Source organism: Acipenser ruthenus, chromosome 26 (assembly GCF_902713425.1).
Source record: "Acipenser ruthenus chromosome 26, fAciRut3.2 maternal haplotype, whole genome shotgun sequence".
NCBI lineage: Eukaryota > Metazoa > Chordata > Actinopteri > Acipenseriformes > Acipenseridae > Acipenser > Acipenser ruthenus.
The window spans coordinates 3,257,837-3,275,590 of record NC_081214.1 but is presented as its reverse complement, the minus strand read 5'-3'; the positions used below and the strand labels follow the sequence as shown (position 1 = coordinate 3,275,590).

The 17,754-nt window shown below is 43.4% G+C and overlaps 2 protein-coding genes and 1 pseudogene across 3 annotated transcripts; 2 read left to right on the top strand and 1 right to left on the bottom strand.

Annotated features, from left to right (window-relative positions):
- The first annotated feature begins 273 nt into the window (after positions 1-273).
- LOC117429791 (plasma kallikrein-like) lies at positions 274-2,297 on the top strand. 2 transcript variants are annotated; one of them, XM_034907562.2, is made up of 5 exons: positions 274-564; positions 741-927; positions 1,057-1,319; positions 1,531-1,673; positions 1,916-2,297. In XM_034907562.2, exons 1-5 carry the CDS (start codon positions 474-476, stop codon positions 2,126-2,128), a joined length of 897 nt encoding a protein of 298 aa, XP_034763453.2. In that variant the 5' UTR covers positions 274-473; the 3' UTR covers positions 2,129-2,297. The 2 variants fall into 2 exon arrangements, with proteins under 2 accessions (XP_034763453.2, XP_058856892.1); XM_059000909.1 differs by having other exon boundaries at positions 1,531-1,790.
- Positions 2,298-2,706: 409 nt separating this feature from the next.
- Positions 2,707-10,710, bottom strand: LOC117429351 (argininosuccinate lyase-like). Its single transcript, XM_034048732.3, has 17 exons — positions 10,603-10,710; positions 10,261-10,331; positions 9,268-9,462; positions 8,496-8,579; positions 8,177-8,233; positions 7,497-7,594; positions 7,134-7,211; positions 6,231-6,308; positions 5,956-6,008; positions 5,597-5,659; positions 5,255-5,369; positions 4,924-5,008; positions 4,770-4,829; positions 4,597-4,680; positions 4,042-4,122; positions 3,688-3,794; positions 2,707-3,239 (listed from the first exon to the last, which is right to left on the bottom strand). Exons 2-17 carry the CDS (start codon positions 10,273-10,275, stop codon positions 3,095-3,097), a joined length of 1,398 nt encoding a protein of 465 aa, XP_033904623.2. The 5' UTR covers positions 10,276-10,331; positions 10,603-10,710; the 3' UTR covers positions 2,707-3,094.
- A 149-nt stretch (positions 10,711-10,859) lies between these two features.
- Positions 10,860-17,154, top strand: LOC117429355 (DNA-directed RNA polymerase III subunit RPC9-like; annotated as a pseudogene).
- Positions 17,155-17,754: the final 600 nt, after the last annotated feature.

The window sequence follows — 17,754 nt, the reverse complement described above, 5'->3', positions numbered from 1 at the left end:
GAAACCATTTTAAACGAGGTTTGAATTACAGGCCCACCGAACGTTAAATTGCCTCATTGAGAGAATTAAAAACACTTACGTCACAACACCACGGACGTTTACATGCATTGACATTTTGTACCAGTAGATGGCACCACGTCATACGCAACGGGGGAATGTTAAGTCATGGGACAGCTATAAAACATTGAAAAGACTGGATACTCAAGAACAAATCCATTCTATCAAGTAGTGATTACTGTGTGCACGTATTTGATTGCCATTGTTTACATTCTAAACAATATTAAAGTTTTATTTCCGGTCATTTTAAAACTGATTTACGTAATGCATCTCCAATCACATTATGATGAAAAATGCCACAGTATGACGTCAAGTGTAAGCAATCTAAACGACTTTATTATCACGCGTTTTTTAAATCAAACTGTTGTGATTTGAACGTCAGGAGCAGCGGTTAGCTGCGTTACCGCTTCAGAAACATGCAGCGTGTGTTTAAGAAATTAAACACAATTGCCTTGCAGTTTCTATTGTTACTTAGTTTAGCTCTTGCAGTGGCCGAGGAAACAACACGTAAGTATTTCACATAGCTGTTATTTAATACGACATGCTATTAAAAACAGATATTTTAATAGGATATTGATATGATTTCCCCGCTTACAATGTGAGCTAATATTCAATACGTAACTGTGCGAAGAAGTAACTGACTTTAGCCTCCGTAATTCTGAATGACTGATATTCTTTTGCAGTGTGCGGTACCAGCTCTGCAGAACACGGCGGCTCGCGGGTCGTGACAGGTAAAGATGCCAAACCTGGGCTCTGGCCCTGGCAGGTAGCTCTGTACAGAGAACCGGGTACTCGAGTCAGTTGTGGCGGAACCATCGTTAGTAGAGACTGGGTTGTAAGCGCAGGCCACTGCTTTTTCGGCCCTTATAGGTGGGTATTTAATTTTTCCATTAAAAATGTCCACTTGCAACACATAGGGGGCGTGTACAAATATCAGATCGTATAGCGTTTTTGTTTTTTTAAAGGTTCACGGTGTGTCCTCTATGCATTTTTTTAAAGGGATCCTCTGAAATGGAAGGTAGCCCTTGGGCTGGTTGATACAGCGGTTCCTGAGCACTGGGCACAGAGGTCAGGCGTGGATAAACTCTACGTGCATGAGCAGTTTTTTAACCCTGATAATGACATCGCCCTGCTCCATTTAAGTAGCCCAGCTGAGTTCAATGATTACGTCAGACCAGCCTGCCTCCCCTGCACTGGCACGAGCAACACAGAGGAGTGGAGTAACTGCTATGTAACTGGATTCGGACTGTTTTCAGAGACAGGTAAGGAACTGAAGGCTCAGCCAGGTGGGTGTCCGCTGTAGGCATTGCTGTAACACAATGGTGCCTTGATTTAATTTACTCTTACTGTATTTTATTTCTTAAAGACAAGTATCCGCATTCCGTCACAATAGACATGCAGAACTGGTGCGTTACCATGTGTGGCGGGCCAGGGTTTCAGACGTTGATTCCTGATTTGTCTTTCCTGTCTCAGGAGCTCAAGGAGTAGTCCTTCAGCAGGCTGGAATGAAACTGATCCCACCAGATGAATGTAAAAGTAAAGAAATGTATGGTGCATATGTGAACGACAACATGGTGTGTGCTGGCTTCGCGGGAGGGGTGGAGGACACCTGTCAGGTAGCAAAGTCACTGCAGACTTCTAAAAAGAAACTTGGAACCGCACAAGGTGATGGAACTGGACTGATAGAGTCAAGCAACCAGACTAGCTTTGCTTTAAAAGCACAATGCTGCCAGGTATTAACCTTTGCAGCCTGCACAACTAATGCACAGAATTCCTTGGCGTGATGTCATTGCGTCGCACGTGACATAAGCATGACCTCATGATCTGAAGTAAGGTTTTTTTGGTTTTTTTTTTTAAGGCGAACAGCGGGGGTCCCCTGGTTTGTAAACTGAAAGGGGGGAGCGGTGCCTTCCGGCTTGTGGGAGCGGTGAGCTGGGCTCGGGGGTGCGCTAACCCTGACAAGCCTGGGGTGTACTCCTCAGTCAGCAGGTACGTCGAGTGGATTGCAAACACAACGGGCGTCGCTGCCGAGGTATTGCAAGGGGAGACGACAACACTCGTGTGTCACTGAAGAAATGGCAACTGTAAAAAAATAATAAATATCTTGTTTCATTCAACTACAGACTTGCTTATTCTGCTAATCTCTGCAGAAGCACACTAGGTGTGTTCAGTAACAATCTCAAACGAGATCACTGACTGCTCCAGAAGTATTTTAATCGATGGCATCAGTGTTAAATACATTAAACATACATTGCAATATGACTTAGCCGTTTATTTCAATACAGTACAAAAGAAACTCTGTCCTATCCCCAAACCATCCTGCTCCCTCGTTGCAAATATAGAATGTCACAATCACAGTGACCCTTTCTAGTGAATACCACAGGTGTGCACCACTACATAGAATATGCACCATTTTTCTGATTCACTTTGACTGATAATTGCCACTGCACAAGCAGCTAGTCGAAGTTACCCAGCAACCATTGCAACATATTTATCAGGACAGGACAGGACTAGAAAGCATCAACTAAGTGAACCAATGTGGTTCTGTTATTCACAAAATCTCAGCTTTTTTTTGTTTGTTTTAAAAAAAAAAAATTACTAAATTACGCTAGGTTTATACAATGTTTAAAAAAAACAAACAAACACACACACAATTTCAAATGTGTTTACTACAGCTAGGGCTAATGCATTTCAGGAAATTACAAAATTCATTTTAATTCACTTTTTTTTTTTTTTTTTACAGAATTTCATTTCAGAAACACGTTCGCTCGTTTGTATTGTGTTTTATTTTCTAGAACACACTGACCCTTGGTAAGGGCCACGTTTTGAAAGCGTTCACTCCCGCTTGAATGAACTCCTCTTTTGTGAAAGATGAAAATTCCACAGTAAAATGTACAAAGCTGAGAAACAAACAACTAGGGAGTGCTTAAGAGAACTTCAGTTTTGCAAAATCAATAGGTTTTTTTTATTTTCAAGAAACCAGGAGTTATTAAAGACTGGCGTAAACTCTTTGAAAGCATGTCCCGGAGCCCCTTGACTAGGACCTGCGTGGTTTGAGCCAGTCTCGGATGTGCTGGATCTGGGCTCTCACACTGCTCTCGGCTGTGCCTCCCGGAGCGGTGTACTGTTCAACACTGTTAGTGTAATTCCACACCAGGGACACATCGCTCTCAAACAAGAGGCTGGAGACACAGGAAACAAATCGGTTCAGTATGTCAGCATGCACATCCTTTACAGACCACATTAAAAGCATCCCATAATAAATGTGCCGTTCTGTCAAACCCTCAGTATGTTAGTGAATTGCCATTGATTAGTACTTGATTGTAAAGGTGGGGGAAGGACAGCATGGCTTGTTTTAAAATCAACACATTAAAATGGATTTATTTAATACCTGCTGGTAAATACTTCTTAAAAAGGTAATTACGAGTATCGGCACACCATGTTAAAGCCTCTAAAACCACAACATTTGCAAACCCCAATGCGACGTGGCGACACTGTACGACTACCGCAAAGGAAGTCCTGATACTGGTCTTCAGAGATTGCCTGACTGGGGTTCTCTTTTTTTAGAACAGTTTTACTGAGGAGGTTCAAATCCTTAGCTGAGAGGAGCCGGCCATGTGAAATACAAACCTGATTGTCTTTAAGTCTTCCAGGGTTAGCTGGTTGAGAGGAATGCCTTTGGTCTCCGCTAAATGAACAGCCTTCCCTGAGGCACCATGGGCTTCTCGAAAAGGCATCTGCATTGAAGACAAAGCACAGACTTGAGGTCCCAGCAAAACACCTGGAAACGACTTGTTTAATAATCTGTAACACAGTTTATATATATATATATATATATATATATATATATATATATATATATATATATATATATATATATATATATATATATATATATATATATATATATATATATATATATATATATATAATCACACAGCTACTGGTTTCAAGTGCTAGGGCTCTGCTAGTTTAAATACTCACTCCTTTTCTGACGAGATAATACGCCAGATCTGTAGCGAGCATGTCTGTGCTCAAGGCAGCTTCCATTGCAGTGCGATTGACCTGAAAAATGAAAACGAGCAAACAACGTCCTAATCAAATACTGGACACGCATCGACACGAACAGAGGCATTGAGAAAAACTAAAGACTGTTCACAAAAGCCTTAGATACACCTAAAAGCATGCCTGTGCTAGTAATGTAATACAAACACTAGATTACCAAAAGTATCGGGACAATAAGGAAATATGCAAGGCTGTTAATTCAATACCATTTATTCAATTTCTAATAGGGTGATACTCAACCTCTGGCAACAATCACAACTCGGACCCTCTCACTAACACTTCGTAGGTATCAGGCATAATATTGCACTATTCCTTAAATCAGAGTAAGTGACAGGTCTTTACTGGCACATGTCATTGATTAATGGATCACTGATTAATTGAAGCTTGCAAAATAAAAGCCACGGTGATCAAAAGGATTCATTATTGCACCTCTAAGCACAGGCAATATACTGTGAGTAACATTCTTCACCTTACCTTGAGGGTGGAAATGACGCCTGTAGCGACCTGCAGCACGGCACACACTGTATCATAACTGTCAAACATGGCCTCCTTGTCTTCCTGCAGAGAAAAGGTAGCAGAATACACAGTTACACATCAGCTCTGCACAATAAAAAAAAAAAAAAAAAAAATCCGCTTGAGATCCAGACCTGCAAGTCTTTGTTGTACGTGCTTGGAAGTCCTTTCAGAGTCATCAGAAATCCCGAGCACTTCACAGAAAACCAAAAAGACAGAAACAAGAAATGAAGATATATAAACACACACGAGAACGCCCTTTCAGATGCTGAACTCCGAGATACTTACCCTGCCGAACAGGCGTCCTGCTTTACTGCGGATCAGCTCCAAACTGTCTGGGTTCTTCTTCTGAGGCATCAAACTGCTCCCGGTGCTGGAAAAGAGACGGGCAGCCTTTGTACTATCTATCGAAGAGGAAAGACTTCGTTCTGCTGTCGCATGTGGGATTTAACTAGAACGTTTGTGTTCAATTAATGATCCACTGCTGACGTGCCACACAGGGGACATAAAATATCAGATTTACCACCAGTGCAGCGATTTAAATGAATGCATCCTTTCCAGTTATCGTTTAAACTCATCCTGCAGCTTGTGCTCCAGCCTCCTGTGGAGGAGCCGTTACCTGTAGGCGTCGGAGAGAGTCACGAAGGCAAACTCCTTGGTGCTGTAGATGATGAGGTCTTCTGCCATCTTACTGAGGTGCGTCACACACAGGGAGGCCCAGAACAGGAACTCCGCTGCGAGGAGGCAGAGGCACGGGGCGTGTCAGGAAAGGATCGCACACATAGCACATTGCACAAGTCTGGATCACCACAAACACTCTAAAAATAGGCATTTCATAACACATTTTCCTTCGAAAGGAAATGGAATTGATTTTAAAAAGGGATTGGAATTGAAAGGAATTGTCTCCACCCCTTGATGGCTTGATAATTGCGTAAAAGTTGACACGATCAGAAAGACATACCAACAAAGTCCCGGTCACTGGTGGCATCCATACTGTTCAGACTAATGGCATCAAAGCGCAGCTCTGTAATCCACAGGAAGAGAGAGGCAGTGGTTAATTGGATTGTTTCCCCTCTTGCCATTTATTTATTAACTTATTTAAAATTGCATTCACTGGAAAAGCCGTATGAAATACAAACCGCTCGTTTACAAAGGCGTCCCAGGAGGGAGTTACAGTTCCACACAAGCACGCAGTGAACGCACAGTCTTACAAGCCCTGTGTGTGTGTGTGATTACTGCAGTCACTTCACATCATGTGCAATCACAAAGCTGCTTCAATCTCTGTTCAGCATCAATATTAGTTAACAAATCTGCATTTACCTTTCCGAAGAAGATCTCGGTCAATGTTGAAGGGATTGCCAGCAATCGCGCCGCTATATGTCAAAATAAATAAAAGACAAAAGGCTGCATCATACTTTACATTCCACCACTTTACATTCCATTAGTGATACAGAATAGGTTCACATATCCGTGTATTCTAGGCTGCTAGCAGTAATAGACGGCCAGTTAAAAGCTGAAAGCGCATTTAGGTTCGACTCAGAATCCGTATTTGATTTCCTAGTAAAACATTTGAAAGGCAGGGAGTAATACTGTACCTTCCCAAGGGAAGGATGTTCACTCTGTGGCTCATTTCCTCCAGCTTCTCAGCATCTCGACACAGCGCAGCAGCGTGGCTGAAAACACGAAAATCACACTTTCATTCAGTTTGCATCAATGCAAGGTTCATCATCACAGCCAAAAAAATAATCATTGCGGACACTCATACTCGGAATTGCCTTTTTAAAGAAGCGTTTACTGATATTAAATAAAATCAATTCATTAATGTGTTGATTTCAAAACTAGAAATGCTGTCCTTCTTTCACCTTTACAATGGAGTACTAATCAACGGCAATTAACTTCCGCAGTGAGCGTTTAAAAAGCAGACTGGAGGCGAGTTTTCCTCTCACCCGAGCATTTATACTGCTGTACCTGCTGATAAATACTTCTTAGGCAGTTAAGAGCAGGAGTATCAAAACACCCTGAATTGCTTCACTGGAGAAGAGATGAGGAAGAAAATACCAGAGACACTAAAACACCAGTTTTTCAGTTTCGTAACTATTTCAGTTGTGCAAACCTTGCACTGGAGCACAGAAACGTAGTCAGTTCTTCTAAGTTCCAGTGCTAGAGAATGAATCCAGTGTCACAGTGGCAGTTGTTTGAATGACACTGTGACTCAGCAGCAAGTGCTGGAACCTGAAACCACACATGGCTGTTTTTAGAACAAGCATAAGCTTTTTGACTACCAGGAAGAAGGAAATAAAATAAAAAAAAAATGATTCAGTACATACCAAAGCAAACCACAGCCCTAAAAGAAATCGGTTTTGTAAACTGCTTGATCATCTTGCTTTGAGAGAATCTCTATCCACAGACCATGACTATTCATTACTTGAACAGTCTTGCCTGGTTTTGAAAACCTGCCCAGCGCCGCATCGTCACTGGGGAAAAAAAAATAAACCCACCTGAGGATCCAGTGGCTCCATCGGATTGGCTGGGCCCTCTGCATGTGGGTATACCCAGGAAACAGAATGTCAATCTCCCTGGCAGAGAGACAGAAACAGACAGGTGAAGGGAACAGACGTTAAACTGGTTTCTGTCATTTTTTTTTTTTTGGGGGTGGGTGTGTCTATACATGACTGTGCATGCAAAGTCTACTAGGCATGTGATGCCACCCTGCATGCAGAAGCAAAGTTTTGGATAGACATGGAGACTGAACTGCTCCCAGTCTGATCAGGATCATTCTAAAGTCCTGCCAACAGGGCATCTTTCATGAGCACCAAGATCAACACAAAATAATTCAATGAATGGGAAAGCAGGTGACTTACGAAGCAGCCCGCTCCATCATGGTGTTGATGAGCTGCAGGAGGTGGCCGGTTACCGTGGAGATGCCATCACGCAGCCACAGCCTCATGTCAGTCACAACCTGCAGGGCCAATCACAAGGAAGCTCTGTGGTTAAAGCACCAATCAGGAGAATGAATCGTGCTAATGGGACTATCCCGTTCCAATTAAAACAATTAGAGCGGCACACTGAGGGAGGCAGTTTCATGTCCTGTATCCTATCCCCTCAGGAGCGGGTTACCAGTGATAACTTGTACAGCTGCTTCAAACAGGATACAGTTCTGTTGCTTATTACAGAGGGGTCCTCTTAGTACTTCACTGATCACACTTATATTATTAACTCTGAAGCTGTTGCTCATATTCCACTGTTGCTATTTTTACTCCAGTGTCATGCTTCTTGCACTAAAAGAATCAAACAAACACGGAATCTTAGGACTAGCGATCGTCAGATTACATACCGCTATCCAAGAAAATGTTTCATGCGGTTCAACAAACGTCCAGCAGGTGGCATTTGTGTACCTACTATGTCTAAATAACTGGTTTGGTCAGTTCAAATTCAAACTCGTTAAGAACACGGTGATCATGCCCTGTGATCATTTAATCTGACAAAAGGTTTGCCATTGACAAGAATTGTCAGACTGAGGAGAGAAGCTGCACAAGTTTACCTGATCGTTTCTGCTTCGACCAGTGTGGAGTTTACCGGCTGCCTCTCCTATCAGCTCCTAAAAACACACAGAGCAAGACATCATCATTCAGAAAAGCAAGAGAAATACTCAGGCGATGGAGAAGAGGAGGCATACAAGGTGGCACTCTGAGCCCTCATGCCCAGTAATGCTCTTATGAATCTGCAGCATCTGAATGTCCTACAACCTTGAAAATAAACTGAAATCCCATGTCAGCACTGGACAATAACCATATTTAAAAGACAGATAGCCAAGACTTGATCATGAACATTTGAATGATATAAAAGCAAAAGTCCTGTACCTTTAGTCTCCGCTCATTGGCTGTGTGAATGTCTTCATCACCTGCTTTGATGTCAAAAACTCCTTTGGACCATTCTTCAAAAATCTGTTAGAAGGGAATATTTAATGCATCTGAAATGTGTCAGCTTTAATACTGTTTATATTCACTCCCAATTGGAATTAAAAAGTCACACAACAGACAGAGGCACATGATGTTCTCATTAAAGGCTGAAATTAGGGACTTTTCTATGGGAGTCCAGCACAGCGGCACGTCCAGCAGCCTCTCATAACACTGTCACATCTGCACTGTAGCCAGGGCCTTTTCTAGCGCCTCACTGACACCAAGCCAGGGGAGACAAAGAAACTGGCAGCATCACAGTCACATGAACCAATTCACAGCCCTCTGGTCTTTATTCAGAAAACACCCTCGCTTGTGTTTTACACTCTGGGTGTCCTCGCCAGTTCTAGCAGACTCTGGGTTGCCAGCAGGACAGAGTGGGTTACACGCGGCTTTGTGGTATGGTGTACGATAGAGGACAGTGCCAGGACCGTCTCATGCTCCCAACAAAGACCCAAGACAGGTTCACATGTCCTGTGCTGCAGGCACTGGGAAGCCACCTTCAGGAGGGGTCCTGCTATCATCTGCAGAGGAAGTGAGTGTGAAAGTGTAGTGGCAGGATAAACTGGCTGGAAAACGTGGTCCAGGATCTTAGTTAAAACCTGGGTCATTACCCTTTTACCCCTCGAATCGCCTGTGTGCTGTACAGCAAACACTACAGTAAGGGTTACAGTACCTTGTCCATCCCTTCCAGAATCTGCTCCATTTCGGCCTTTGTGACCAGCCCAGCTTTCTCCAAAGCCTTTACATAGGCCTTGCTCCCCTGAATATCGGCCGCCCACATTCGCTTATCGTAGTGAATGGAGGCGTTGAATTTCTCCATGATGGGATCCGTCGCTCCCACAAACCTGCCACCCCACAGCTTGTTTCCCTGCCAGAGACAGACAGCACAGCTCAGTAAAACACAGGGACACCCCACAGGGATTAACAGAGTTTAACCAGGGTTCTGGAAACCAGACTTCATGAAGTAATTGAGTATCCTTCTACCCAGAGACACCGAGGCTTCCTTGTTAGGGTAAAAATAAAAGCAGGATTTAATAAGCTTCTGAATCACCAAATAAACTCAATTTAGTATCCTAGGTTTTTTGTTTTTTTTCAGAACTCAAATTTGTTGTATCTTTTTAGATAGATAGAAGGGCTTCTGTCTGAAATTATGCACACACACTATATATATATATATATATATATATATATATATATATATATATATATATATATATATAATTTAACCTTTTGTGTACATTGTTTTCATTTTTGTACACTGCAGTTCTAGATAGATAGACAGATAGGCTACAGTAAATAACCAGTTAATAACGGGTAGTTAAAGATTTCTGACACAGCCAGCATCATTTTAATAAGGAGCAAGAAAAAAAAAAAAAAAAGACAGGTTGTGAAATACTTCCTAAGTCGACGAATGTGATTCAGTGACGAGCAGAATGTCCAATATGTTGCAATAGCGGACAAACCTCAAAAAGCAGTGTCGCTAACACATGAAAGCGTCTCTGTGTAACATTGCACCGCGCAGAGATCCCAGATGCTTCCTCCTTCATAACTATCACCCCCTGTATGTTTGTTTTTATTTTCTGTACAGTACCCAATCCAGTATACACTGAAATGACAGCGGCATTCCCCGTACTCACACCCAGCTGTTAACATAGCAAAGACCTACCTCAGACGAAGCCATTAGCGTTGATCTTGGGTGTAACCGCGTCTGTCTTCCAGAAAAGGTCGAATTGAATCCTGTTAAAAAGACATTTCCAGTACGACAATATTAATACGTTTTCACAATACGATTACATGCAACGTGCTCCTGTAATGTATCAGTTACATGTCCCCTAAACGCAACAAGGTGCTGGAATGCAACAGTTGCACCAAACATATTAAAACACTGAATGGAAGGAATCACACGCGAAATGCATTACAACGCATGTCTATACTATCGTATTTTCGATGCTAGTCGAAAGTGTTTAGCCTGTTACGCATTTTTAAATGAAATTCTATTCCGTGATACCTGTGCAAGCTGTTGATTGCAATCAACCCCCCGGAGAAAGTTTGCTATAATTGAATTCATAAGCTCTCGGTTGACTCTTTATACGGGGGAAGTCTCTTAGCCCCGCCTTGTGAGTTTGGCCCCGCCCCGCGAGGAAAAGAACGGCGAACCCCAGGCGTTGTGAAACATATTAATATTCATGAGACCAGCAACTGACCAATCACCGCGCTTTAAAGTGGTGACATTTCTTAATTAGACCGTGTTGCTCGGTTCAAAAGTCCTGCTGTTTTCAGGGGTTGTTCTGTCCCTGGGTATTACACATCATTAGCACTAGGAGACTGGAATAAACACTCCTTTATTGATATGCGGTCATTAAAATTGAAATAAAAAAACAACATTGTTTCACGTAGGAACCAATTTAAGAACACCAAGAGAGAGGAACACCCGGAATTTAAAACTGGTACACACGCCGGAGAGAGGCAGGATGGAAGTGTGAGATCATTGTATTTATGTTTTTAAATGTGTCTCTGCACTTGTGTGTGTGTGTGCTGTGATATTAAATAGATGATTTAGTACGTACGTCTTGCAGTACGAACGGTAGGCGTTTTTGCATGTTAACTGTATTGTTAGCGTGTGTACACAGTCATCACACTGCATACAGGCTCCAGGAGCATTGCAATGTTACTGTATTAATGTAAAGAAGTCTTGGCGTGCTGCAACAGGCTGACGTTAGAGGAATGGATTTAAAAAACGTGTTAATACTCCACCTTACTGCAATAGATATGCTTAACAACGGTAGTTTATATATATATATTTTTTGTCGTATTTCATTTTTGTGAAATAACAGTTTCAAAGCCTCTCTATCTACCGGTGTACCGTTTTATTCTACTAGGTGATTTCCTGGCATCGTTCTTCACCAGGTCCACGCAGTAATGAAAATAGCCACTCGGTGGCGCCAGATCACTGTCTATGACAAAGCAGACAGAGCCAAATAATTCAGAGCTCCAGACAAACTTTCTCTTTGGCCAATGGCTCCTAGGCCAAAAAAAACCCCCAAACCTCCAGCTGTTGGGTGCCACTTTAGGAGCAAATTGGTTGCTACCATATTTAACTGCTTAAAACGCAACAGCAACGTTTTAAGACGACAAACTGATACTAAAACAGTAACTTGGTGTTTGTACTGTCCTGAATTTGGTCCCATTCTGCTGAATGGGTTTATCTGTGCAGCTGGTGACTGCAATGACTTCGGTATGTTTAATATGATGTTGTTTTTTTTTCATCAGCATTACACTTCCTAATTATATGACCAGCGAAAGACAACACAGGTTTACAGGAGTTCATAAAGAATTATTTTTTCAGCTCCGCACGGCAGCCTTTCACAAAAGTTTTTCTTGTTTAATTATTGACCCTTTTTCTGCGTTTCAGTCCATTTGCAGTCATTTTCTTCATTTGAAGTTTTTCAAGGCATTTTGTTAACGGCACGCGTGCAGCACACACAGCCCTGAAGTGTGTTTTTTTTTTCGCTGTTGTTTTAAATTTCTTGAACGCGGCAGCGCATTTTAAGCGACATGTTTACCCGGCAGTACGCACACACGTTTGGTCACCATCGCTCCTGTTGCGCGGCACGGTGCTAACCCTATTCTTGAACCTCCAGGCATTTGAATTTGATCTTCAGTCCTTCTCGCACTTCACTTCCGAACATGCGATGTGCAGGCTTTTTATTTATTAATTAATTTATTTATTTGTATTTTCAGAGCGACGTTATAGCGTATTAATAAATAATGCCACCTGTTTTTAAAGGGAGAGGCAGCATTTTATGTGTTTCATAAATGATAATTGCTGTTTTTACTTTTTCAGGAAGGATACGAACACGGCAATGCTCAGCAATTATGAGGTATGTTTCAATGAGGAGATGGCTGGTAGGGGCGCCAGACTCCCATTGCACAGCAGTTGGATCCATGCCTGGTTTTACTAGGAGTTTAATAAGACACCCCTCCTGAGCTTGTTACCTCTACACTGGGAGCTTGTGCGTTTTCAGATTTGCACATACTGTGACTTGTTTCTTGCAGGTGTTTCAGCTGCTGACGGACCTGAAAGAGCAGAGGAAGGAAGGGCTGAGGAATAAGAACAGCACTGGACAGCAGAACTGTATGAGGTGAGTGAACACCATCATGTATGAGGTGAGTGAGGCAGCAGTGTGTCTGTACCGTACACCACACGAACCTCAATACACACACACGCACGCACGCACACATATATACAGGACTGCTCCGTCTCGCGCTGCCTTCCACTGCCTCCTCCACACCCACCTGTTTGGACATCACTTGATCTATCTCTCCTGCCTACTAAACACTGGACTTCCCTGACCTCAGGATGCGTTGCTGGATCCTCAGCTGATGCGCTATCCGTCCACTGTTGCACTGCTATGATGTCATTGTAGATCTAACTTGCTGTAAGCCTAACTGGCAGCATCCTAGTTCAGATTGTATTTTAGTAGTGTTATTTGCACTTACTGTAAAGTATACTGTATTATATATAAATCTTGCATTGTAGCCCTGTGCTGCCCTGTAACACCTGTAAGTCGTCTAAAGGCATCTGCCATGTAAATAAATAAATACTAGATTTATCTATATATCCATATCCCATGGGATGTAAATAATCCGGTTCTATGATGTGCCATCTCATTCTGTTTCCTCCCAGACTCTGAAGTATCTGTCTAAGACGCCATGTAAACTCCAATCCCCAGAGATAGTGAGAGACTTTCTCACTGAGATGATTCCACACAAGCTCACAAAGTAAGTAGCGCTGCAGCACAGCCAGGTCAGAGCTAGCCCCGCTGTGCACCGATACCCCCCTCCCATTGAAAAGCTCCTGCGCGGTATTTAAACAGACAGACCCAGAGCGCTGCAGCACAGCCAGGTCAGAGCTAGCCCCGCTGTGCACCGATACCCCCCTCCCATTGAAAAGCTCCTGCGTGGTATTTAAACAGACAGACCCAGAGCGCTGCAGCACAGCCAGGTCAGAGCTAGCCCCGCTGTGCACCGATACCCCCCTCCTATTGAAAAGCTCCTGCGCGGTATTTAAACAGATAGTCCCAGGTGACTCTAGTTAATTCACTGGGGCCTGGATTAACAGTGGTGTTGGTGCCTAATTGTCATTATAATCCACCAGTGTCTGATTTCAGGCTAGTGTTGAAATAAAGAAGAAAACAGATCGGGTATTTTCAAAGTGTTTTAAATAAGATTCCCGTCATTAATCAGTCTTGTTCCCCAGTCGTTCTGGATAAGTAAGTGCAGTTTAAGTGGCGTGCGGGGCAGTGCAGAAGTAGCGCTTTAGATGTACTGTAATTCCATACTGTGCAGACGAGGCCACACAGGATTACGAAATATTACATTCCAGTTCTGAATAATGAAAACCTCCTGCCTGCTTTAGAATGCAACCCCTTCGACGTGCGAGAGCTGTTGTGCGCTTCAAATAGTAATATGAAAATCCGGGAGGAAGCGGATCCCGGTGCACGCGTGGAGTCCAGCAGCCATCGGAGGCACCATGAAAACAAACCAGCCCGCTGTGTCTTATTAAAGCACATTTCAGTTTCATTTGCAGGTCTCTGCTGGACATTTTTAGAAAGCCTTTTCGTTTTTATTAGTTACAGAAAAAAACCCGCCAATATAAAAATAAATCCAATCATGCTTTATTTTGAGCGGCACAAATTACCCGATTTTTATTAGCTTAGTAATATCATTTTACCTTTTAATAAACTATTGTTATTACCTTTCGTTTCTTAAGGGCTGAAAAACTTCAACTACTGAACCACAGACCCCAAACTGCTGTCGAGATCCAGCTGGTAAGCGTGTTTTAACCCTTATAAGAATGCTTAACCATTTCAGCATCCCGCGACAGCCCTGTACAGCTGTAGTAATCGGTGAATAATTTGTTGGTTGGCGACCTCTGGTGGCGTGAAGGGTAATGACAGGGGGAAGTGTTCTGTAAGGTGCTGTGCTGAGGAAAGCCGTGGGTTCAAGTCTCAGTCAATGGGACTGCTGGATACTGTCCAGTTCTTGTAAAAAGTATGACTGGAATGCATGTTCGTTAAGTTTATTTGTGTATAAAATCATTCCTGGTGTAATTGGGGTTAATCGTGATCTTGTCTTTGTGAGTGTCAGTCATTTTGTGTACAACCTGTTAGTCATTTCTCATTTGTGTCAAGTATTCTTCCGGTGCCAAAATAAATATTTATGCCTGTGAGCACGACCAAGTTGCTGTTTCCTGCGTCTGGACTTTGATATTTGCTCATCCAAATCTGCCAGAGCTGCAAATAACTGAGTAGCAAATACAGCCTAACGACGTATCGGTTTTTGTACCTAATACTTCAGATCTTGTTGCCCATGTTTCCCGCTGATGGAAAGCATCCCAGTAATTGGTGATGCTAACAAAAGACAAGGGACCCTCCTCTTTAAAGTAATCCCATCAGGCAGCAGCTATAGCCCGGCACGCCAGGGCACATCAACCGCAGGGAAATCATTACAGTGGAGCAGAAAGACAAGAAAAACAAAACCGAAACCGTGCTGTCTGCAACGTGGCAAACAAGTGAACCACGTGACGCACACTCCGGTCAGAGCGAAACTGTGTGTTTCAGTTAGTGTGCCTGATTGATTATGGAGGCGATGGAGGAAGTTAGCCTCAGTGATAAGGAATAGATGGGTAAGGAAAGTAAACGGGGCTGGGTGGCTGGGGGATGGTGCTGGGACGCCAGCAGTACTGTCCAGTGTTTTCGAGGTGCTGTGCCCACCTGATGACCCCTGCGAAGCGCCCCACCCAGCCCATTCCAGACGGTTGCCATGCTGAGGCGCCAGGGAGTCTGCAAATAGGCTGATCCCTGGGGCCAGCATTACACTTCAGCCGTCAACACAGGGCCAGATGGAAATCCACGTTACCGCAGGTGCTTCTTTCGAAACTGCACAGACCTACATAGCGAATGGAAGTCCACAACGTGCATGATTTATTTGGAATTATTTCATTAGCTGTAAACTTTTTAAACAGCAACAAGCATTCAGTCCTAAGCGGGTTTCGCTGTAAAGCTGAAATGAATACTCCAGCATAATAACTAACTGCAGCAGCCGTCACAGAATCGTTGCAGACAGTGTTTGCTGGAGGGATGGGGTCCCTGTTGAATGTGTGTCCCGCGGTGCTCTGAAGTCTGGAACACCCGAGTGGATGCAGGGCCTTGATAATGAGCCCCCCGTTGGCCTCTGGGATTAGCGGTGAAATGCAAAATGATTTGCAGCCCAATCGTTTTCTAAGTTCAACGAAAGGTCGGTGATTACAGGAGCGTGGCTTATTTCAGCCCGATCCCAGAACTGCAGGAGATCATCTCTTCTTCACACACTTTGCCAGGATTGACAGATTACAGTACAAGACATCCTGTCTGTCTCGAGGGAGATCGATGGGACTCTTGTGAGGCTCTGTGTGAGAGTCCTGTTCCTGGTCATTACTGCAGGCTGTGTTAATGTCTGTTTCTTATTCCTGTTTAATGTTGGCGTTCTCCTCTGTTCACTGTGGCAGTTCTGCAGTCTCTGAAAGCAGGGTTGGAGAGTACAAGTCACCAGCCAGCCAGCCAGACCTGCACTTGCTGTTTAACCTGAGAAATATCCTGTAGTTTCAACAATTTGAAAGAATGAATGAAAGGGAAAGAAAGACAGAAAGATGCAAACTTAGTTGTTTTTTTTATGTTTTTGTTCTTACTGTTTTGTTTTTAATGGCTTCCTTCTACAAAGAAACTTTTCTCTGGGGCAAAAGTTTATTGCTAAACCCCATAACCGATAAACAGCAGCATAGACATTTTCAAGCAGCTATCTGATTCATGTATTTTATAACTGGGATTTCTTACTGATATGCAGCTAACGTGCTTGTGTGTGTGCGTGCGTGCGTGCTTGCGTGTGTCTCCCTCCCTGCTAATCAGATGGTGGAGGAGAGCGAGGAGAGGCTGACAGAGGAGCAGATTGAGGAGCTCCTGCAGACAGTGATGGAGAAGCTCCCAGGAGACCCAGAGGAGGAGAAGGCAGCCCAGGAGCAGGGGGACGCAGAGGGGATGGAGGAGGAGGAGGAAGGGGGGCAGTAGGCTCCTGCAGTGAGTAAACAGCCATCCTGGGAGTAGAGAAGCGTGGAAGGGGTCAGGTGTGAAATCAGACTCACTGGAGGCATTGAGGACTTTGGGGGTGAAGCTCTGCATTGCTTGAGCAGGTGCAGGATTGTACCCTGGATTTTATCACAGGAAAATAACCCTGTGTTCTTGTAGCCCAAAACAAGCGCCACCCTTGCAGATCCCTATCACCAGATTGAACACATGTTTTACATTAAGACTATTCCCCGGGACTTTGCTGGAAGGGTACATTCAGCTGAAAATAGTGATATGACAGACAAGTCCTATTTCCAGAGTGGGGAGTAAAATGATTTCAGCACTAGAAATGAACAGCTCGGAATGCTTCTCTCTGCTTTATCACTTGTGGTTTTAACTATTTTGTTTTGAACTTCTGCAAAGAATGATGCAAGCTTAATAAATCCAGTTGAAACGTATCTATGGATGCCAACATAGTGTTCTGTTAGCTGCTTGTTCAATGTATTATTTTTTGATCAGAAATTCAGGTGTATAAATGCAGTCTGTCACAACGTTGCCTGTCCTCAGTCAGGATTTCTTACTCACATGGTTCTGACATTAATTAAAATGCCACAGCGTTGTACACGTCATCCATGTGCACAGTATGTAAGCAGTGATGTGTTCCTTGTGTGTGTATCTCGCTACTGCGATCTCATTGAACTGTTTTATCTCGGGGGAGGGGGTGGGGGGGGCTGGCAGGATCGTAACCTTTCTTCCACAGATCAATGCGAACGGACACAATATTTAGACTGCAGGATCATTAGCCCAACAGAAGATAAAGCTGCCAAGTCTGAGTATCGATCTGTGCTGCTTGATTGTATGAAGCTCTTTGAGTATGCAAACTTCAAACATGCAGGCACACCACTGATAAAGAGAAACCGGGTCCCCAGAGGTTGTCTGTTTGTCTTCAGATAACGAACAGATACTGAAGATTTATTTTTTTCGAAACTGAAAGACAGCAAGGTCCAATGAAGTTACTAGGAAGCTTTGTGATGCACCTAGCCATCGGCAAGGCAAGG

Coding starts and splice junctions, on each gene's coding strand:
- LOC117429791 (XM_059000909.1), top strand. CDS start 474: ATGCAGCGTGTGTTTAAGAAATTAAACACAATTGCCTTGCAGTTTCTA. Junction 928..1,056: donor TGCTTTTTCGGCCCTTATAG/GTGGGTATTTAA, acceptor ATTTTTTTAAAG/GGATCCTCTGAAATGGAAGG. Junction 1,791..1,915: donor TAAAAGCACAATGCTGCCAG/GTATTAACCTTT, acceptor TTTTTTTTTAAG/GCGAACAGCGGGGGTCCCCT.
- LOC117429351 (XM_034048732.3), bottom strand. Junction 5,370..5,596: donor CAGTGACCGGGACTTTGTTG/GTATGTCTTTCT, acceptor GCCTCCTCGCAG/CGGAGTTCCTGTTCTGGGCC. Junction 3,240..3,687: donor GAAGACTTAAAGACAATCAG/GTTTGTATTTCA, acceptor CTGTGTCTCCAG/CCTCTTGTTTGAGAGCGATG.